The sequence below is a fragment of the Trichosurus vulpecula genome, chromosome 7 (assembly GCF_011100635.1).
Source record: "Trichosurus vulpecula isolate mTriVul1 chromosome 7, mTriVul1.pri, whole genome shotgun sequence".
Lineage (NCBI taxonomy): Eukaryota > Metazoa > Chordata > Mammalia > Diprotodontia > Phalangeridae > Trichosurus > Trichosurus vulpecula.
In genome coordinates this window covers 107,970,706-107,994,782 of record NC_050579.1, presented here as the reverse complement: position 1 = coordinate 107,994,782, position 24,077 = coordinate 107,970,706, and the positions used below count along the sequence as shown (strand labels likewise).

Here is a 24,077-nt window from a genome sequence, read left to right as displayed (position 1 = left end):
ACTCTGAGTCTTGTGTGTTTCTATCTAAATTGAAGAGCCATCTGTAGTGGCAGCTTTGCAGGGTGGTCATGAGGTTCAAATGCAATAATATATGTATGCTTGGCAGTCCTTCAAATGCAATCTCAGAGGCAACTATTAATATGTAGAAAGTTTTGAAATGATGGTATAGAGTGTCACCATTTTACATTAAGCTTCAAATCACAAAGGGTTAAGTGACTCACTGTATCACATTGGAGAAAGTTCCTCTCTCATGGTAAGTGTTTTTTGAATTGAATTGAATTAGGGCTGGACAGTGAAAAATGGGATTTAACATTCATTATTCCCTAGCCTCATGATCAAAAACTCCCACCCTCAGTGAAACCAAAGAGGCCTGTACATATTGATGAATAAATATAGGCTTTAATTCTCTTAGCTGCAATGACCACAGACAGTCCAGATACCAAATCAGCCCAGCACAGGCAAAAGTAAATCATTTGGTGAAAGCACCCGAGGAGCAAAGGTTATTAGAAAGTCATAAATCAAAGAGCATATTTATATTCAGTTACGCTATCCCAAATGTGAGAAATGCAGGGAAAAGGTAATGTCTCTGAAAAGTGATTCATCAATTACTCAGACGTTTGACATATTTATAATATTTGAAAAAGAAAACTGTATAGTTCAGAATACTATATGGCAGTTAATTCATATAATTCAAAATTGGTAAAACTGATATATTTGTATGTCACATGATATTTAGCCAGTTGACTTGCTCAAATACTTTTAAGATATGGTGGTAGTGTGTGTATCTACATATGTTTATATGAAAATTCATCTCTTGCTTAAATTTGGAGAAACTCAAGCTTTTCAGTTTAATGCTATCATTTATTTGTTCTCCCCTTCCCAAACATCTGTGAATGTCTGTCTTCTGAGCACATTTTGAATAGGATTATGACTGTTACTTACCCATACTCATTCCTCCTCCCCACTTCTCCCCCAGGGAATTAGATTATTTGTACAGTTAAAGATCTCAGTAGTCAGTTCCCCCGCCAGAGATTTTACTGGGAGACCTTTGTCAACACTTAGATAGATTTCTTAATTCTACTTTGATATTTTCATATTCCAAAACTGTGATTATGTGCAGAGAACTCTCTTCTGATCTCTGCAAAAGGAGACATATAAGATGTTGTCCCCCATAGGAAATGGATTACACTGTTTCATTTTGGTAGCCTCATGTCTTCTGATTTTTTTTTGGCCCCTCTACTTGAGTTCCTTCATAATGGTTCTGATCTCTCTCCAATTCTTGAACATTTAGCTAGTCTAGCTGCACTAAATTACTCTGTGCTTATTAATTCAATTCTATAAGTGTTCTTACGTCATATGCGTGCACATGTTTTAACGTGTTAAGTTCTAAGGACAGTAAACAGGTATTTTTTTCATTTCTTCACTATTAAACCCCTGGTCCCACAGCGCCATTTGGTGTTCCACTCATGTAAATGCTTTTTAAAATGTTTCTTATTTTTGTTGAACAGCAAATATCCTCTAATTACCATGCAACGTTTACCATCTTATTTATATTTTGATGTGCAGTTTCAGTACTTGCAATCAAGGTCCTTTTTTTTTCATGGTAGAGGAAGAATCGTGATTGTGTCCCTCTTTTATTAAGTAATTTCTCTCCAGTCTGAGTAGGCTGTCACAAAGCATTTATTAATGGCCTACTATGTACCAGGTGCTGTGCTAGGCCATGGGGATAAAAATACCTAGAATACACTATAAGGTTTTTCAGTGCTTTCACTCTTTTAAAAATAATTCTTTATCAAAATAGATAAACAGAAACAATACATAAAGTTATATTTACTTATCCATGTTGCATCCACCTAGTAAGTATATAGTCCCTTTGAGGACAAAGATCGTTTAGTGTTTTGTTTTATCTTTGTATCCACAGGGTTTATTACAACACCATACATATATATGTACCTATGTATGTGTATACATATATACTTATGACTCAGAGCATTTTTCTTTCAAGAAATAAGAACCTACTTCCTGTTATCAGTCAGTTTCATAAAATGTTGATCTTATTTCCAAAATTTTGTTAGATGTCTACTTTATAACTTATCCTGACCTTAGAGAAAAAGCATTTAGAATGGGTTAATAGCTGCAGCTTCAAGTCAGCTTAGCATCCAAAGCCATTCTGACAGCTTTTCCTCAACCTTCCCATTGCTTGGTGTCAGAGCATTCTTTCACCTTCTCACAGCTGCTGGCAATCTGTCACTCAGCTTAAAGAATCATCCATGTGACTGCCCTTTAGTAGTCTGACACCAAAGTAATTTTCCACAGGTTTCTGTGCCCTCAATCTACCATTTTTTCTCCTTTCCATGTGCCATACGGTGCTGTGATCTAGAAGCTCCCCGTCCTCACTTTTTTTTCTAATCGAAAGGAAGAAACTTTCTTCTCTACTCTCAAAAAGAGAGAGAAATACTGCCCTCCCCCCAACTATTTCCAGAACTAATTCAATGACAATACTTGTTTCAACAATTCCCAAGTAACTTCAACTTTGATGGCTTGCCTTCTTTAACACAGCTCCAATTGTATCAGAACAGTTTCTAGGCAGACGTTCTTCAAGATCTTTTTTTTATCATATTCCACATTTTTAAAAAATCGGGTCTCTTGTACCACTTAAACTTCCATGAACTTAAAAATCCAAAGCGTGCTATCTTTAGCAAGTCTTAATAGCAAGCATCAACACCTTTCTCTCTGGTAGAAGCTGCAGTGTCCTGATATTTCCTTTCCAGGTCATTTTGATGACACTTGCATTATCTATTTGAATGTAAACTTTTTTGTAAATAAACGAATTGCTAGACCCCTCTTTGCATGATTATATTCCCATGCAAAGAAGTTCTTTTTTAGAGGTCATTTTGCAAAAGCATCCCTGACTTGCTCTCAGATACACAAAATGTGTTTTGGAGCATCCCTTTGAAAAGCTTATATTAGGTTTCCGATAGGGGGAAGAGGAGGGATTCATGGTGGGCAAGCTTGCATTCACTTTCAACCAAGTGAAATCTAGCATTTGCACAACTTTGTAATATTCTGCATGATCACCTTGGTGATATAGGTTTCATTTTAAAGTTGCATTGCAAAATATTCCTGTAGGACCGACAGCATTCTTGGAACTTCATCTCATGCTTTCCCTGCCAGAGAAGGGGTTATTTTGAGTAGCACCTCTCACTAAACTTCATTCCTTAATGCCTAGACAAGACTTCAAATATCTCACTTATCTTCATGTCTAGGTCTCCATAAACAGCTACTTCATCCAAAGCCTCTGAGGAGTTTATCAAAATTTCACCATGCTTGGCATTCCACATAGAGTATACGGATTATTTGTTTTGGTGATTGACAATCATCCGTTCATTCAGCAATAAAATACATATTCAACAAATATAACAAAGGCACAAGAACAATGGGTCTTGTTCAGGCCACTGACATTAAGATTGACCCCCACTTATAAGACAGAGGTCTCTCAACAAAAAGTTCACAGCGTACAGGACACCAAAACACATTTCATTGCCCTCACTATTATCAAAAAGTATCACTTATTAGGTACTTTCACTGATGTGTGTCCTTAAAGATCATGCTCATCGAGTTGAATGAATTGGTCAGCCGGGTTTCAGTCAATGTTTCTTAATCAGGGTGCTACAGGGAGAGTGTCAGGGAAAGGAGGCGGTTATTTCAGAGCTCTTTTTGACTGCTTTCTGAGAAGAAGCAAATCAGAATTAAAGCTACCCCAAGTCTAACCTGAATGAGTTCCCCTGCTATGCCCTCGAGCACTCATGTTCAGATGTTTTTAAAAACATGTGGCTTCATCAACCTGGTGACATTCCTAAAGCGTGTCAATACCTATGGTCATTACAAGAACTGCAGGTCGACTGCTCCATCCCATAGCCATCAGACATCCCTCTCCTTTTAGTGTGCCCTTTCAGACGACTGCACAAAGAAAAGCCAGGATAAACTCAATCCAGTGAAAGAAGTGTTTATTGTCTATATGTTAGGCACTGTGCTAGGTGCTGGGTATACAAAGACAAAAATGAAACCAATTCCACCCTCCAGGACTCATATTCTACTTGAATAATATTTGTGTTCTCTTACATTTTGAGATCCCAGGCACTTTCTAACATGCAATCAATCAATCAGCCAGCATTGATTAAGTGCCTTTTATATGTCAGGAACTGTGCTATGCACAGGGGATGCAAAGAATGAGACAATCCTCACTCTTAAGGAGCTAACATTCTAACAAGCACCAAAACAAATAAAAAATAACAAATCTACTACACATCACGTAGAAGTAACCAGTGAAGAAAAGGTTCATTTTGCAATTCAAAGAGCTATAGTCCCGATTTATTTTTTCAATAAGTTCACTTATTTATTTTTTTGCAATTATTTATATTTTTCCGCTCCACAAAGATGACTGTAGAAACTTCTGTTTACTTTACCAGACCTCAGTACTGGGTCTGCCATGAAGCCCTTTTTGTTCTTTCTCCGTTCTAATTGGGGTACCTCTGCAAATCTGGGCTTAGCATCCCATCGATCATTTGAGTGACATATCAAACGAGGGCCCTTCTCAACCCGTTCATCACTGAAAACCACAGTGACACATATTTGCTTCCGTTGGATGCAGCTGCAGGGGAGTCAGCACACACTGTAGCTATATTTCATGGGTTTGAACTGTGTGGCCTCCCTCTGTAATTCAGGAAATGAATTTACTCAATCTGTGACAAGCATCATGTTCACACAGTTTCAGGACGGCCCAGCATGGTGTGGGGTTTTATGGGATCAGCAGCCATTTGGCCAGCCTTCAGATGTGTGTGGACGCTGCTTTCTTTCTATCACACAAATGTTCCAGCTATAGCCAGGCTGACCTTGACTTTCATCACAGCTATTTCAAAGAGAAAAGTCAGTATTATCCCCTTTCTTAGACATTTCTTAAAATTTGCTTGACCCAAACACATTGGGCCACACTTTTTCATTTTACTTTATTTAAAATATTAATTTATTTTTCCCCAGTTACATGTCAATACAATTTTAGTATTCATTTTTACAAGATTCTGAGGTACAAATTTTTTTCCCTCCCCTCCTCAATCATCTTCTAAAAATGGTAGTCAATTTTATATAGGTTATACATGTACTATCATGTAGAATATATTTCCATATTAGTCACAGTTATGAAAGAAGAAACAGATAAAAAAAAAACACAAAAAAGAAGTAAGTGAAAATAGTATGCTTTGATCTGCATTCAGAGTCCATTAGTTCTTTATCTGGGTATGGATAGCATTTTCCTTCACGAGTCCTTTGTACTTGTCTTGGATCATAGTATCGCTGAAAAGAGTTGAGTCATTCATAGTTGATTATCACACAATGTTGCTAATACTGTGTACAACGTTTTCCTGGTTCTGCCCATTTCACTTTGCATCAGTTCATACAAGTCTTTCTGGGTTTCTCTGAAACTTGCCTCTTCATCATTTCTTATTGCACAATAGTATTCCATTACATTCATATGCCACAGCTTGTTCAGCCATTCCCCAATTGATGGGCATCCTCTCAATTTCCAATTCTTGTCCACCACAAAAAGAGCTGCTATAAATATTTTTGTACATGTAGATCCTCTTCTCATTTTGAGGATCTCTTTGAGATACAGACCTAGAAGTGGTATTGCTGCGTCAAAGGGTATGCACCGTTTGGTTGCCCTTTGGGCATAGTTCCAAATTACTCTCCAGAATGATTGGGTCAGTTCACAACTCCAACAACAGTGCCTTAGTGTCCCAACTTTCCCACATCCTCGCCAACATTTATCATTTTCCTTTTTTGTCATATTAACCAGTCCTATAGGTATGAAGTGGTACCTCAGAGTTATTTTAATTTGAATGTCTCTAATCAAAAGTGACTTAGAACACTTCTTCATATGTCAATAGATAGCTTGGGTCACAATTTTTTAGACAAGTACAATATAGAAAAGTCATGTTTGGAGGCTTCCCACTTCCCTTCCTGTGAGGAGTTTACATCTGAAAATAGTGGTAATGATGATGACGGTGATGATGATGATGATGATGGTGATGGTGATGATAGCTAACATTTCTATAGCACTTACTATGTGCCAGGTACTGTGTTCAAAGCACTTAACAATTATCATCTCATTTGATCCTCACAATAATCCAGAGAGGTAGGTGGTGATATTATCCTCAGTTTACAATTGAGGAAGCTAAATGACTTGACCAGGGTCACCCAGATAATAAGTATCTGAGGCAAGATTTGAACTTCAGCCTTTCTGACTCCAAGCCTTGTACTCTATCCACTGCCCTGCTGCCATATGATGTTTCTGTTCCTTACCCACAATAAAATTTGGTTATACTCTTAGTTATAAACTCATACGTATTCTAGGCAAGTAATCTCCATCAAACCAGATTAAGATAAGCTTGAAATGGAGGAAAACGGAGGCCTTCCCCTATGGATTTTGGTCAGTTTCAGGTATGTACATTAGGGAGCAATTAAAGGAATGCTTATTATAGAACCCATAGAATTTTAAAAATATAAAAAAGTGAGTGGCAAAGTTCTGTGATTTTGCATATGGCCAACCATCTTGAAGGTCATAAAAATGGGGCCCCATCCTCTGGTGCAACAGCTGGGTTTACATAGCATTTCCAAAGTGTTTACTCTGGCATAGAGCCAGGCCTACATCATTTTTCCATTATGCTTGTTTGACAGATGAAGAGAGGTGGTAAGGGTGACTTCAAGGAGCAGTTCTGTGATTTCCCTTTTATTTACATTAAAAGACCTTTTAAGAGCACTGAAGATTATGAACTAGTCCAAACATAATGTCACTGCAGCCTAGGAGAGGACCATTTCTTTTGCAAAAATGCCCAAGCCCTGGGCAAGAAAGCAAAGATTGCTTATGGCCTTGGCTTAAGTCTGTTTTTAAGAGAATCCTGATCATTATCCACCTTTAGGCAAGCAGGTTACTAATTAATAGTTTTAGTTGTTTACAGTCAAAAGAAATCTTTCCAAGATTTGCTTAATGTGACACGTGTACAACCTCAAAATTCCCCACCCAGATCATGAACAGCCCACTGACTATCTGGTTAATCTGCCAGTTGGCAAACACTCCACTGGCAAATTCAGGGCCAGAAGCTAGAAGCTTACTTGAACTGGCTAGTGAAAGCTATCCTTGAGGAAAAGGGACCTCAGGCACCAGCCATCTGGGTGTAAGGCTAATAACCTGGCCTTCCTCTCAAATCAGATATGTATATTATCACTCAGTTTGACGGCTGGTGAAAAATCCATAGTTTCAATTACAACCAAGGCAGGCTCATTTACCACTGGGTCAATATTTGCTTTCTAAATGAAGCATTTTATTTTTGCTAATGGGAACATAGAATTCAAAAGCATTGAAAAATGAGGGCAAAATGTTCAGTAAATGAACCACATTATTGTAACAGCGTTTGGTTGTGCACACAGATGTTTTTCCTTTAATAGAATTGGCATTTGTATTGAATGAATGCAGTCAGTGATTCACACCTGGAGCAGGGTCATTGTCTGAAAGGAGGTACATACATTTTTATGTGTGTATACTTATGTTATCATAGAAGATTGTGGTACCTTTATCACACCTTTGCTTCTTAAGCATTAGTTGCTAATGTTGTTCAGTCGTTTCAGTCACATCCAACTCTTTGTGACCCCATTTGGAGTTTTCTTGGCAAAGAAAGTAGAGTGGTTTGCCACTTCCTTCTCATCTTTCATATGAGGAAACTGAGGCAAAGAGGGTTAAATGACTTGCTCTGTGTTACACAGTAAATGTCTGAGACTAGATTTGAACTCTGGTCTGCTTGACTCCAGGCCCACCCCTCTATCGACGGCACCACTTAGCTTCCTTAAGCATTAGTAGCTCTGCCTAGGCTTTCTGATACCATAATGCAGTGTTTTTTCAGAAAGGCTAAAGATGGAGTGAAGGAAAGTTAACAGTGCCCCCCCCCGCCCCCCACCTCATCCAGAGGGGATCCATATGAACCTGGCCTATTCCTAAAATGTGTGAACTTGAGTGAACTTGATTTCTCAAAATAGAAAGTTTTACCAGGCAGTTACCCTCAACTGAGCAGGCTAATAATATACTCAAAATTATTCCTGTGTTAATCAAACCTCAATATGCAAGTGGCAAAAAAAAAGCTCCCAGCATTTCAAATATTTTCCCCTAAATTATAAAATTTTTTTCCCAGTCTCTCTTAGACTTTTCTTTTTAGCCTGGGTCTCCCTCTCCCACCTAGGCTAGAAGTATAGCAGCCACTTGTGGACCTGATCCTGTTGCTGATTGGCTTCTGGGCCAATTCACCCATCCTTAGGCAACATGGTAGCCCTCTACTCTCAAGGACTCACCATATAGGTGCAAGACTTAGTGTGGACACCCAACTGACTTAGCCCACTACAGCTCAGAACTCTTGAGCTTAAGCAATCCACCAGCCTCAGCCTCCCTAATAGCAGAGATTACAGGTGTGTGTCACCATGCCTAGCCCCTTCTCAAATTTTACCAAAGGCTTCTCCAGGTCTCAAGACAAAAAAGAACACCAGTGCGAACACTTCAAAGCCAGACTGTATAATGTGAAAAAAGTAGTTGGTTTTGAATTGGCCATTGAAACCAATCCTCTTCCCTGCTCCCCCACTCCATCACTCATTGTATGACACTGGAGAAGTCATTTAGCCTCAGTGGACCTCAGTTTCCCCATTTGTAACATGGAGAAATTGGATTAGGTGTTTAAGTTTCCTTTCACCTCTAAATCCTCTGATCTTAACTGACTTGCCTATTTCCTAGGGCTACTGTAAAGATCAAATTAGAAAATATATGGCGCAGTGGATAGTGCAACCAACCCTGTAATCAGGAAAACCTGAATTCAAATCCAAATTCAGACACTTACTAGCTGTGTGACCCTAGGCACATCATTTACCCCTGATTGCAAAGGAAGGAAGGAAGGGAGAGTTAGAAGGAGAGGGAGAGGGAGGGGGAGGGGGAGAGAGAGAGAAAAAGAGAGAGAGAGAGAGAAAGAGAGAGAGAGAGAGAGAAGGAGGAGGAAGGAAGAAAGAATGAAAGCAAGGAAGAAAGAAAGGAAAGAAGAAAAAGAAAGGGAGAAAAAGAGAAAGAAAAGGAGGAAGGAAGAAAAAGAGGAAGGAAGAAAGAAAGAAAAGGAGGAAGGAAGAGGAAGGAAGGAAGGAAGGAAGGATGGTTAGATGGAAGGAAATGTGATCATGTTCACAATTTTTTTACATATACATACATATATACGGATATGATCTCATATACATTCCTCTATGTGGGTGTGGGTATGGATGTGTGTTTTGTACTTCCCAGTGAGAAACTTCTTCAACTAATTCAGGTTGGAACTTTTTCTGTAATTTATAGTCCTGAAGAGTTACCTGGGGTATTGTGAGGTTAATTGATTTGCCCAAGGTCACACAACCAAATATGTGAATAAAGTGGGATTTGAACCCAGGTCTTCCTGAATCCAAGGCCAGCCCCATCTCCACAATTAGTATTATTACTTGTGTTATATTAAATGACAAAAGAAATGTTTTTAAAACCTATTAGCAAAGTTAGAGAAATAAAAAGATAACTTTTTTGTGGATTTTCAGCCACGTAGGGTAAGAGTCTACTACCTCTCTGTACATCCTTATTTATGAAGCCTTCTACAAAGCCACCAGCAAAGATCCACAGAGTGGAGAAAATGAGCCTATACATACAGCACAGTATATTAACAATAATAATTGTGAGGGATGTGGAGTGAGCAAAAGTGTCCATTTCCATGTAGCTCCTACTCCAGGCCATTCATTCATTCATAATTCCAATGTCAATTCCCAATCTACACTGATTTTTGTGACTTTCAAGAGCACATAAGAATGACTATAGTAATAATTGTACCCTTTAGGTAAAAAGAAAAAGGGAGCAACGGAGACCCACTTGATTCCACAGCATTTCTTTATCCATAGTGTACTCAGAGGGGGGGAAAAAAGCTAAAAAACAGGTGAAGGGATGTAACACGGCCAGTGCCTTCATTCTCGGAGAAACCACGAGCTAAGCATTGGAGTATACAGCGTGTCCCAAAAGTCCTAGTGCAGTTCTAAGCTTTAATAGCTATTAATGTTAGCTACCCCCCTCATATTTTAGCAATAAGTATATTTCCTAAAGAATTAAATTTGATTTAAGCTGTTAAAGCTTATAATCGCACAAAAAAAATTTGCAATACCCTGTATAGACACCAGTGGAAGCCACAAAATCCCAGATGTAAAAGGCAAGTGCTCATGCCACTTTTAAAAGGTTTTTGTTTTTTGGGTTTTTTTTAGGAAAACATATTCCAGAGTGAAATCATTTGTCTTTCTAAGACTGTGTCTACATTGTGTGAAGACAATTATCAATTCTAATTTTTTAAAATTCACCTTAATGATTCCATTGTATCAGGGGAAGCATTGAATTCTCCAGTAGATATATTTAGGTCAAAAGCCAAGGGAGGCATTCTATTTCCTGTGTAACCTCCAGGAAAGTCATCAACAAGTGCCTGGATCATACATTCTGCTTTCCCTTAAAGCTATTTGTATCCAGGAAGTCCTCACCATTAAATAGTACAATGAGCAATGCATACCCAAGGTGAATTTCAGTATGTTCTCCAAGCATCAGTTCAGAACTGTGCACTGTAAGTTTCTCTATGGAGCAGAAACCACAAGCACCTTATTATGCACATTGGCATAAATGAGGGTATTTTGTATGATACATGTTACAGATAAATAATATCATTGAAAACATGAAGATTTGTTTGTGGCCGTTAATTCCCTTTCACATGCACTAGCTACCAATTCCACACAGTGCTGTACAAAACAGATTCATCATCTATGGTCCCTCCCATCAAGGTAGTCTGTCGTCACCTGTTTCTCAGAACATTGTGAGCAGCCCTCTTTTGAAACTGTCTTTACCATCTGTGGCATAGTCTTTGAACTCTTCCCAATGACAGCAAATCTTGAGATGTGCCATATTATGTAGACCTTAAACTTCAAGTCTGGAGACATAAGATTCCAATATGACATTTTACTAGGTGATCATGGATAACTTCTCAGTTTCTGCATCTATTAATTGAGGATAATATCTGTCTTGCTTCCTTCACAGGTTTGTTGGGAGAAAATCTCTTTGCAAAGCTTTAAAGTTTATAAAAAATGTGATTATTAAAAAAATCATCTTTGTCTTTTGTAGCTAGATTTGAGCCTCAGTGGGGTTTGCCATTTAAAATAGTTAACACTGCAGACTTTTTTTTAAAGAAAAATGGAAATTCTATCCATACAATGGTTAGAAGAGTAGATATTATTACTAAAAAAGATTTTCCATGGTATCTGGGAACTACATGGATCACATGAATGGGGCATAACAGAAGCCTTAATACTCATTCCTAGTAGCTGCCTATTAATAGGGAAGTCTTTATGACACTAAGTTTCAGAATCCTTAAGAAAATAGCTTTCTTACATATTTTAGTGCGTATATATAAAAGAGAGACAGACATGAGCCATTAAAAAAAAGCTTTATGCTACAAAGGCATAATTTGTTTTGCTATTTCCATCTCCAACCCTCCCCCAACAAGACTTAAACAATGTCTTCTCTGTCCCAAGATAAAGAGGATATAAGTTCATAATGGGGCTATTTACAATCATTTCTCAGTTCTTCCTATACTTTAAAAGAAACTCCTTAGATCCTAGAATATAGATTTGGAACTCGAAGGCCATCTAATCCAACCCTTTCAGTTTATGGATGAGGAAACTGAGTCCCAGAGAAGTTAAATGACTTTCCCAGAGTCAGAGTTAATAAACACCAGAAGAGGGATCTCAACCCAGATCCTCTCTCTCTGTAGGGACGGTGCTCTTTCCACTAAGCCACACTGGATTTGAGTTTCTTCATTTCATGGTTTTTGTTTTTAAATTGCTCATCTTCATTTAGGAATAGTGCTTCATTCCCACTCCCCATCCTGCCACTCCCCTTCCAGCTCCACAAAAAAATAATTTTAGGCATAAGTATATTTCCTAAAGAAGGCTTGTTTTATGAATCGGACAGAATAGTCTCCACCCTAAAGCCCTAATACCTTCCTTTAGAGCCATTTATGGAATTCAGGCCAGAGTTGGATCCTGCCTCAAATAACCAAGCTGGTAACTTACTCAGATCTATGTTATGTTTGGAGGGAAACCCTGGGGTTTTCCTAAAATCTGGAGTACATAGCAATGGACTGACTCACCTGTCACACTGACAGCCCAGAAGGCATACACGGACAATCTTCTAGTGCAGTGTTGTTTTGGGTTGTCGGGTTTTTTTTTAAGAATTCTTTATTAAGCATGACTCATTGGCTTTCAGTCCACCAGAAATACCAGGTCTTTTTTACATTAATTATTGTCTAGCCTCACCTCCCTAACCCTGTGCTTGTGGAGTTGATGGTTTAAAAAAATAAAACCCAACTGCAGAATTTTATATTTATCCCTGTTACATTTTGTCTTATTAGTTTGAGCCCATTGTTCTAAGCTTTCATGATCTGGAGAGACCCCAATTTTGTCATTCAACTTCTTAGCTCTCCCTCCCAGCTTTGTGTCATCAAGAAATTCAATAAGGAGGCCAGCTACCAGGCTCCTTCCCACCCACAGAAAAGCACTGGAAAAACCATCTGCCAAGTAGCAGGAAGACTGTATGGGCAGAAGGAGTAGCAGTGTTGGTGAAATAAAGATCTTTTGACATATTAAGCACACAAGTTCATCTACCAGCCTGTCAATGGAAAAATCAATGACTTTATGTGGATTTACATAAGTTCCATAGGCAGTGATGTCTTTCTAATCTTAGTTTACAGTTAAATGGCACTTGTGATTTCATCAGTATTTGGGACTCTCATGGAGGAAAAGCTCCCTGACAGTAGAGGTCACCATGTTCTATAACATGTTTTATTGCCTATTATCACTTTACTAAATATATTGCTGATGAGAAGTAATGTAAGTGACAGGATTTTACGGACCTCAGGGAATCTACTGAATTTCTTAATCCAGAAAATTATACCCCTTCTTCTGAATAAGAGATAGGTATTTAAAGTATTGGCAATATCAGTGAATTTATATATATATATATATATATATATATATATATTATATAAAATGACTTCTCTATAGAAGGTCATAAGTGGGAAAAATCAGCAACGGTTCCTTAGAAACTTTTGGTTTTTCTGCCTCTCTCTCTCTCTCTCTCTCTCTCTCTCTCTCTCTCTCTCTCTCTCTCTCTCTCTCTCTCTCTCTCTCTCTCCAGGAAGACGTGAGTTCAAATCCAGCCTCATACACTTGACACTTACTACCTGTGTGACCCTGGGTAAGTCCCTTAACCCTGATTGCCTCCCCCCAAAATATGTCCTGATGCAAATTTTTGTCATGACTTCCATTATCCATATCTCTCCTTTATAATACAAGAAACAGCCAGCCTGTTTGAGAGGCAATATGGGACAGGAACAAGTATAGTGGTTTGGAAGTCAGAAGGCCCAAGTTCATCCCTACCTCTGAAGGTGACTGTTTGGGTGACCTTGAGCATCATGAAGCATGGCAATCAGGGTAAAGTGACTTTCCCAGGGTCACACAGCTAGTGAGTGACAAGTGCCTGAGGCTAGATTTGAACTCAGATCCTCCTGACTCCAGGGCTGGTGCTCTATCCATGTACCACCTATCTGGCCCCTTCTACCCATTTCGAATAGCACATTGTTATATTAGAGGATAGAGGGATAGCCTTGAAGCCAGGAGGATCTAAGTTTGTCTCGCCTTTGACACATACTGGCTTTGAGGTCCTGGACAAGTCACTTAACTTTTCAATGCTATTGGCAGCTTTCTAAGACTATAAGTTGCAGAGGTATCATTGGCATACATTGATAGAGCAATGTGCTCACCATTCCCCATCCCAAGATTTATATATGACTCTTTGCTTTCTCTCTCTCACTGTACTTTCATCATTTGTCTTTCTTCCTTTTTCTTTTTGATTCCTTCCTGTTTTTTTTTTCCACCACCAATAGCAACTGATTTTTGTTTCTGGTAAGCTGAAAGACCTCAGAGTAGATCATGATTAGTGAGAATAATAGCTAACATTTATCTAGTACTTAAAACTTTGCAAAGAACTTGATGTGCTATTTTATCCCCATTTTACAGATGAAGAAACTGAGGCTGAGAAAGTTTAAATCAATCAATAAACATTTAGTAAGCACCTGTTCTATGCCAGGTACTGTGCTAAGTGCTGTCTTGCCTAGGGTCACTCACTTAACAAATGTTAGAGACAGAATTCAAATTCAGGTAATTCCGACTCCAGTTTTAATACTCTTATCACCTACAGCATAGTGCTAAACAGAGTTAATCATGCAAGGGGTAGGAGAGAATTATCCCATTTGGAAATACTTAAGACCTAGAAGGAAGCCCTTGACTGGGGAGAGGGAGAGGGGGAGGGGAGGGAAGAGGTGGGGGAGGAAAGGAAGGAGGGAGGGAGGGAGGGAGGGAGGGAGGGAGGGAGAGAGGGAGAGAGAGAGAGAGAGAGAGAGAGAGTGAGAGGGAGAGAGGGAGAGAGAGAGACAGAGAGAGGAGGAGAGGAGAGGAGGCAGAGAGACAGAAACAGAGGTGACAATAGAGATAAACAGAGAGTCAGAGAGATGAGCAGGAGGGAGAGAGAGGGAGAGGCAGAGAGACAGAAACAGAGGTGACAATAGAGATAAACAGAGAGTCAGAGAGATGAGCAGGAGGGAGAGAGAGGGAGAGGCAGAGAGAGAGATGAGATAGAGAAAGAGGGGTGAGGGACAGAGGGAGAGGGGGAGAAAGGGAAGGAGGGAAAGGGAAAAAAAGAGATGAAAGTGAGAATAAACAGAAAAAAGGCAAAACAACATTGTAAGGAGTCTGTCATACCCACTCTTTTTCCCATTTTAGTAAGGTAGCATACCATATTTGCATCCTGAGCCCCTTAGCCAGGACCTTCTTATATTTTATCAGAGGAAGGACGACTTGAGAGGAAAACCCCATCTAAAGTCCTCCTGTGTTTCTCCACCCTCTGTCACTGGCTCTGTATAATAACCAATTTAAACTGCCACTGGCTGGTTTGTTGCAGATTGATGCCACCACCAGTCAGTTATTTTGGTAGAAGGGGAGTTGGTGGGGGGGGCACAGTCTTCTTAAATTTGTATGTTCCCCGGAGGTCTTTCTAAAGCTTCAGTATACAATCCCTGTATCAAAAATACTCCTATGCAGGAAGAGAGGAAGAGTTAGCACACAGATTCATTGTCCACACAAAACAAAGCAGATAATTGAGGGAATTATTTCTATAATTGCAGGCCCCAAATAAAAATTCTTTTTCCTAAAATTATCTAGATAATGTTCTTATCTCATCATTATACTTTCAACATATAAACAGCCTGTGATATGAATAAGTTGCATTTTGCATCATTTGATGATAGCTGCTTCTCCTACTGAGCTGAAAGTATTTTATTATAAGCAAGTCTGATAATTGAGGTGCAGGGAAATTGTGTAGATATAGCAAGATATTTAAAATGATTCCTAAAATCCTGGCATATTCAAAGAGCGGAATTCACATGTACATTTAAGTCTAAACTTTATGTAGGAGTCAAAGAATCACAGAACGTCAGAGTTTGAAGGGACCATGAAGGCCATCGGGCAGCCAAGTGGCAGAGCTGATAGAGTGCCAGGCCTGAGTTATGAAGACCTGAGTTCAAATCCAGCCTCAGACATTTACCAGCTGTGTGACCCTGGGCAAGTCACTTAACCCTGTTTGCCTCAGTTTCCTCTTCTGTAAAATGAGCCAGAGAAGACAATGGCAGACCAATCCAGTATCTTTGCTAAGAAAATCCCATATGGGCTCATGAAAAGTCAGACATGACTGAACAGTAAACAAAGTCCATCAAGCCCTACCCATACATGATCAAGAATCCTCTTTTCACATCTATTTAAAAAAAAATCAGTGTATAAAAAGATGTGGCCAATTAGAACTTATGTAGAGGAAACTAGGTGGCACAGTGAATAGGACTAGACTTAGAACCAAAAAGGAATTGAAAGGCATTGTGCCCAGTCAGTCTACATCCTGAGCCTCTGTGTCCACATGGTGTGAAAAGCACAGAAACGATCTGTACACTGGCTGTGCCAGCCCTAGGCTAGTCACTGAAGTTCACTCAGCTTCAATTCATCTGTAAAATGAAAATAATGAAAACAGTACCAACCTCATTGGTGTTGCTGCAAGAATCAAACGAGAGAACACAGGTAAAGCACTTTGCAAATCTTCAGCGGTTGTATGAATATTACCTGTTCTTCTGTCGTACTAAATTCTGGAAACAGAGGACTTAATAGAAGCTATTCTTCTATTATACTAGATTCTGGAAACAAAGCAGTAGAGGACTTAACAGACAGAAATGAAAGCCTGTAGCCGTGTCGTTTTGATGGTTCAGTTGTGATTTCTGGATACCTTATTCCTCTCTGCCCTGCCCACTCCCCATTACTGTCTTGCATAATTCAGGCGGCTGTGCATAGAATCGTCATTCTAGAGTGAGAAGGAACCTCAGATGCCTGGTCGTCTGACTCCCTTTCACAGGGAGGAAAAAAGTTAAGAGGCTTCATGATGTTCAAGGTCGTCCAAACAGTCAGCTTCAGAGGCTTGGGATGAACTTGGGCCTTCTGACTCCCAAACCACCATACTTGTTCCTGTCCCATATTGCCTCTCAAACAGGGTGGGTGTTTCTTGTATTATAAAGGAGAGATATGGATAATGGAACTCATGCAAACCTCATACAAAAATTTGCATCAGGACATATTTTGGGAGGAGCCAATTAGTGTTAAGGGACTTACTCAGGGTCACACAGGTATGAGGCTAGATTTGAACTCAAGCCCTCCTGACTCCAGGGCTGGTGCTTCATCCACTGCACTACCCAGCTGCTCCTACATCAGGACATTTTTAATCCTCAGCTGACTCACTTTGTGACCTGCACAAGTGATTTGTCTTTTCTGGGAGTCACATTCCTCATTTTGAAAATGAAGGTATTGGGTAAAGTGGTCTAGTGGGCCATAATTCTGAGTTCTAATTTCATTTTAAAAAGCTGGGCTTTTAATTTTAAAAAAAGTCTCTCTGGCACAGGGGCCTCCCTCTACAGAATGGTATTTTCATTAGATGCGTAAGCTCCTTAAGGGCAAGGAGTGTCTTTTGCCACTTTTTGTATCCCCAGCACTTAGCACAGTGCCTGGTACAAAGTAAACCTCTTAATAAATGGTTATTGATTGATTGGTTGGTGTGGAGATGACAATTACTCACTCACTCCCCAGGTTCTATTACTATTTCCCTGTTGAGTCTTCCTCCCATCCTAAGGAAGAAAAGGCGGTGCGCCAGTCCGTCCATGTCCTGGGCTTCTGTGTCCACCTAGTGGAAAGCACAGAAACCACAAAACTGTTCTTGAAAGGGAAGCCCACTTCTTTATGAATTAACCTTGCAAAGCATTGGCAAGGTTGAAAGGATTAAACTGGATTAGATTCAGTGCATTCTTAGAAATCCTTGGGCCTTAATTCTGCTGTGGCAAAGAGGGAAACCATTAAATTATGCAAGAACCTTAAGGGAGAGGGCCTGGTATCTAGTGAGTGCCTCAGATAAGAAACCACAAATTCCTGAGTTTTATCTTCCTCCCACTCCTTATTTAACTATAAGCAAATTGCACAAACATCTGCCAATGAACCTATTTTTGAATACTGTGTAAATGCAAATTTATGACATATTGAGATAATTATAAAGGCTTAGATTTTTTTTTAAATAAAATACTAGAACATACACATCCTGACGAATGACAACCTTCAGAGTGCTTACACCAGTCTTATCAATATTTTTAAAGATTTTTTTAAATCTTTAGAAATTGCATCCCAGCCTAATCTTTATCTGCAAGTAGATTTGATTTTTGTTCCAAGCCAATTATTCAGATAGCTCAGAGCAATGATACCTATGGTGGATTTTTTAAGCTGGGTGAAAACCATTTTAGGTCGAAGTAGGGTATGACTTTAAAATGTGGGGGTGGGGGTGGGAAGAGGATATATATGGATATAGTTCATCAACCAGCTCTGAAGAGAAATAGCATTAGAATTACTTCAGGAAGAGGAAAAAATTTAAAGCAACCCTTTAATAAAATTAAAGCGCTTCCATTTTTTTTCTCAACCTGCATGCATTGATTCACTTATTGGCAAATGACATGTCAGAAGATGCATATCTACCAGTGTATTGTATGTCAGGCAGTAAACATTTATTAAGTACCTACTATGTGTCTGGTACTGTGCTAAGCACTGCGTATTCCAATACTAAAAATAAAGGAACTCTCTCAAGGAAACTGAAAAACAGGAGGAAAGGAGAAGGAAGATTCCCAGCACTGGGGCATGGTAGAGTCCAGTTCAAAGGAATGCAGCCAATTAGGAAATTAAGAGATAGCTGACCTACAAGCCCTTTTTAATGGAGAATTTGGGAGTTCTTTGTCCTATCCTCCAATGGGAGGGATATAGGGTACTAAGAGTACTGAGAAGGTGTGAGTACCAAGGCTGACACAATCTCATTCAATGATGAGTTCCCTGATGATAAAGTTCCTGAGGGCACCCGTGGGATCCAGTCCAAAGGCATGCAGCTAGGTGGAAAATGAAGGTAGAGCTAGTCTAGGAGCTTTCCTTAAAATTGTACATTTAAGCCTTTAAGACTAAAATTAAGGCTGAAGCGTAGACGCGCGCAATCTCTGAGTTGGGATGAACCCCAGAAGCTGTCTAATTCCATTCATACTTGAATAGCAACACCTTCCGTAATTTCTCTGACAAGTGGGCATCTTTCTTTGGCTCTGTTTAAAAAAAAAGGGTTTCCTTATATCAAATCTAATTCTACTTTTCCCCAACCTCCCCCACCACTTCTATGTCAGTTCTGTGGGGGCAAACATACTAAATCTAATAATTCCCCATTCACATGTCCACATTTCAATACTTAAAGACAACTGTCATATGGAAGGTGGGTTTGTTTTTTCTTTTCATGGCCAAACATCTTCCATGCCTTCAGATGATTTTTGTAGGGCATAGCCCTCAGTATGCCCATCCTGTAGAACTCTTGCCAACATTTTCTTATAAGTCAGCCAGCAGCGGCCCACCTAACATGCTAGATGTCTTTCCCTGCTTTCTTTCTTACATCATAAAGATACCAGGGAAGCATTTTGGCTACCTACTTGTCATCCCTCATATTTTTCTTGTTGTCTTTGGCTATCAAGATCATCTAAAATAAAATATTTCAAGAATCTCAAAACTGCTGATTTTATATATTTATTGAGAAATATGTTCTTAAATGGAAAAGCACTGAATATCATATATGTTATAATTAAAAACTGACATTTAGAATGTCTGTTATGCATGGTATGTTTAACCAGCTACTGTCAATATCAACCATGAGACCAATATCAGGATTTTCTAGGTCATGTTAAGAGCAGACCTTTCCCTCCTGTTTCTTTGTCTCTTAGCTAGTTATTTCAGTTGTCACTAATAATATAGAATTCTAGATTCTGTTATCCAGATAAAGTTGATTAATGAGTTTGGGCATTACATACATGTATATGTGTATACATATACATGTATGTATGTATATATTTTTGTTCAATCATTTCAGTCACATCTTGACTCTCCGTGACCCCAGTTAGGTTTTTCTTGGCAAGATGCTAGCGTGGTTTGCCATTTCCTTCTCCAGCTCATTTTACAGATGAGGGACTGAGGTAAATGGTTCAGTGACTTCCCCAGGGTCACACAGCCAGTAAGTGTCTGAGGCCAGATTTGAACTCACAAAGATGAATCTTTCTGACTCAGGCCCAGTACTCTATCCACTGTGCCTATATGTATATGTGTGTGTGTGTGTGTGTGTGTAGGTATGTATGTATATGCGTGTGTGTATATGATATCATCCTATCTGAGTCTGGTGGATACTGATAAGTTTCTGGTTTCTTTCTTTTTTAGAACATAGGAAACTTGGGAACATGACTGTGACAGTAAAAAAGACCGTCCCCTCTCCTGAGGCCATTCAAATTCTCTACCAACGCATGAGATATGAGTATGAATTCTACTACTTTGTCAAAGAGCAGTTCCACCTGCTCAAGCGCAAATTTGGACTCAAGTCTCATGTCAGCAAGCCACCTGTGAGGCCACAGTTCTTTATTCCTACTCCACTGGAAACTGAGGAACCAATAGATGATGAGGAGCAAGATGATGAAAAGTGGTTGGAAGACATCTACAAGAGGTGATGCAAGCACCATGCCAACCTCCAATGGACTCATCCCTCTTTCTTGAGAGCTTTTTTGTTTGTTTAAAAAGAATCCTTAAGGGACTAAATTAATGCACAGTTGCATTAAAAAAAACATTCCCACATGATGGGGTGAATGGGAGATACCCGGTTTTGCAGGTTTTATTTGTTTAATTTTATTGTGTGTTTTTCTTGGCTCCCTAGGATCCTTTCTAGGACACCCTAGATGGCTCCAACTCAAAACATCTCATCATAAAATAGCTTTCCTCAGTGTGTTTGGGAAGGACATTCCACCTTCAAACAGCCTGCCATTTGCAAAATAATTTGTGCAAAATATTCATTGCCTCCATGGTGATAGAGGCATCTCAGTCCATCTCAACAAGAATACAAGTCAGTTTTCACAAAGTCCAGGGGAATTTAAGAATCATATAATTGTCCAGGTCACAAAGTAAATAGGACAGCCAGCTTAAGTCACAATAGTTTATAAATAGGAAGCATTTCCCAGAGTGAATTGGGCCTATTAGTATGGATGAACTTTTGCCTTGGAAGCCTCAAGAATTTCAATTGGTAAATGGAATTAAATTGTCTTGTCAGTACCTTTGCTCTTGGGAGTGAACACCGAACAATAGCATCAGCATAAGTCTCTATGGGCAGTTTGTGCTGAACAACCAACCAGTTTCGTGTTTTGCACTACTTTGAAATACATGCCAAGCTCCATTGAGATAGCTAATTCTTAAGACTATTACTCATGGGTGATAAAGTGACACGGATGAGAAAAGAAGTCACTGGGGGATCCAGTTGAACATCTGGAGTCCGTATGAATAGTAAAGAGAAAGACTTATTAATGAGGTTTCAGGGCTTCAGGGTTCATGAGGAAATGGCCATAATCTTGAGCTATTTCTAGCCACTATAAGCATCCTTCCTCTTATATTGCTTTGAGATGAAATCCTAAGTCACCACGTTAGGGACACTTCAGGTTTTCTGAAGAAGTCCTACCACTAAGGACAAAGTCTAGTCACGGTAACCATATCTAACTCAGCTAATAAAAGGCAAACAACAGAGGGTGAAGCTTCTTTGAAAGAAAAAAGAGTTATAAATCCCATGAGACACTCTTGAACCAACTTAACATCATAGGATTACGTAAGTAGAGCTAGAAAAGGCCTTGAAGGTCTACCTAATCCAGGGGTTCTTAAGCCTTGATGTGTTATACACCCCTTTGGCAGCCTAGCAAAACCAATGGGCCCCTTCTCAGAGTATTAATTTTAAATGCATAAAATTAAATACATAGGAAACCAATTATATTGAAATACACATGCAAAAGTATTTTTAAATTCCATAGACCTCAGCTTAAGGACCCCTGATCTAATCCAGCCCTTTCATTTTATGGATGAGAAAACTGAGGCTCAAAGGCTGGCCCAAAATTACACATGGATTTAGTGGCAGAGTAAGAATTCAAACTCAGGTGCTCTAGCTGCAAATCCAGGACTTTCCACTCAACCCTCAATACTAATTATGTTTTTGTCTCTATTCCCTCAGTAAGCAGCTACACTCATAGACAAGGGTGATGAGCTCAATGCAGGTAACAGTAGGACCACAGTTCTGCCCCTGGCAAAAGATCAGCCTTGTATCGATCACCTCACCCAACTAGCTTTACCAACAGAAGGCTGCCATTACAAGTGTGCATGATTTCTGTAGTATTAGTTGAGACCCCAGTGTTGAAATATTTTTTTCCTCTGACCTGATTTCCGATATTACACAATGTGAGATGTATTCCTTTGGATTAAAATGCACATACCCCTAGAAAAGGTTAAATCTTAGTGAAGATTATTTCCAAACAGGGAAAAAGGTGAGAGAAGGGAGCATGCTGACCAACTTTGCCGACTTCACAGTTTCACTTACCAGCAGGCCTGCAGGTGGCGGCAGCAGCGTATTAGTGGGGTCTGGTTTACACTAAATCAAACTTTGGGCTTTTTACAAGCCACATATTTTGATCTTCTTCAAACATATATAAATTGTTCATGGTCCCTCAGCCCCCCCCCCCTTATATTGGACAATAGTCAAGCTCTAAAACAAGTCATTTGACAATAGGCAAGTCCTCCCCAAAGCTACTTTATCATGAGATGTCTTAAGAAGTCTCCACACCCACAGGAAATCAGCTTGGCCTTGGACCAGCCCGACTGTGTGAGCGGTACTTGGCATCCTTGTGGGTGTGCATTTCCATCCAAAGAGGGGTGTAGTTAAGAAGAGCTGTAGTGTTCAAGTAAGATAAACATTTAGAAGAAATGTTCCTAAAAGAGAAGTGTCCTTTATGCTCATTTGAGGGATTTATGCAGTACCATTAAGGTACCCTAACAGAAAGTGGCCTGGCTAACAGCCAGCGTCAGGACACAACATGAGAATCTGCTGCCTTGTGGACTTTAAGTGGTTTCTATGAAATTATATGTAAAGAAGAATTAGTTTACACACTGTGGAACCTTGTAATCAAATGAGAAAAACCGTATCCTCACCTTTAACATGAGCAAAGGTGATTTAAATCATGCCATAGTCAGAGCAGTAGAGCAGCGGCTCACCGAATACATTTGGCCCCTTTGTGGCACTTGCTTGGAGTTTAATTCCAATCCGTTAGTTGGCTTCTCCTATCGATTCAAAGGCATTTCTATCTTGACCACTTTATAACAAAAAAGCAAAAACTGTTGACTGATTTACTTGCTGGGCCTTAATGTTATTTTTACCTAACAAACTGCCTCTAAGTTATGCCTCTTTCTCCCTCAAAGGCAAGGTACTCCGTAAATTTATTTGGCACTTAAGGAAAAGTCTTTCTGGCTCTGGGCCCACACACGGTTTGTACATCATGAAATATATTGTACATTTTACATAGTTTAATTTAAAAGAAAATACATGTTAAGCTGGTTAATCTTTGACTGCCTTATTTATTATAACTTTTCAGCACATTCCAAGGTTTTAGTTACTCAGGAAGGAGTTAATTAAAATGATTTTATTTTAGTCTGCTGGATGTTTTTTAAAAAGCAAAAGTCACTATTATGAGCCTTTAGCCTACTTTGTGTTGAGTGCTGTGTAAGTGCTTGTAAATCGTTTTTTTTTTTAAGAAGAAGAAGGAAAAAAAAAAGTTTGGTGTTTGACATTAATGAAAATAAGAAAATATATAAGGAACCAAAACATTAGCTTAACTGAAATGAAAGCAATCTGTGTTTGGGATGAAATGTTCTTTAACTTATTCAGTACCCACATTAAGGGTAAAGGAATATAAATAAGTTGGCCTTTTTTTCCAGTCTGTTGATAGCTGAAAATAAAACCTTGCAATTCCACACACACAGCCCTTCAGCTTCCTTGGTTGGCCAGACTTTTCTTCTCCTAATGTGATATTAAAATGAGACCCTACTTAGTAAGTTTTCGCACAGACACAGGAAAGAATTGATTGAACACCTGGTTTTGTGTCTATTGGTACAATTGGTTTAAATGCTATTTCCACTGAATCAGCAGGTCATTCCAGTGTCAGGAAGCCTCAACCCAAATCCCAATATTTTACGTCCATCAGGTGAATAACTTCTAAGTAATATAAGTAATAATGCGATAAAAGGAAAGACATTTCTAGCCTCCAATTGACCACCTTGAACCCTTCCCTTTAGAGGGACAGAACCTTAGAGGTTTGTCATTTCCTGAGCTGAACAGTAATGATGGCACAAATGCACTGGCTGGAAAGCTATATCTCTAGGATCTATTGGAATTTTGA

At 39.2% G+C, this 24,077-nt stretch overlaps 1 protein-coding gene across 1 annotated transcript in view; it reads left to right on the top strand.

The window, feature by feature from the left end:
* The window catches only part of UST (uronyl 2-sulfotransferase), a 381,294-nt gene extending 357,638 nt beyond the window's left edge, over positions 1 to 23,656 (top strand). Inside the window, exon 8 of the mRNA XM_036768102.1 lies at positions 20,044 to 23,656. Coding sequence (XP_036623997.1) covers positions 20,044 to 20,327 — 284 coding nt within the window. The 3' untranslated portion in view covers positions 20,328 to 23,656. The remainder of the gene's footprint in view (positions 1 to 20,043) is intronic.
* Positions 23,657 to 24,077: the final 421 nt, after the last annotated feature.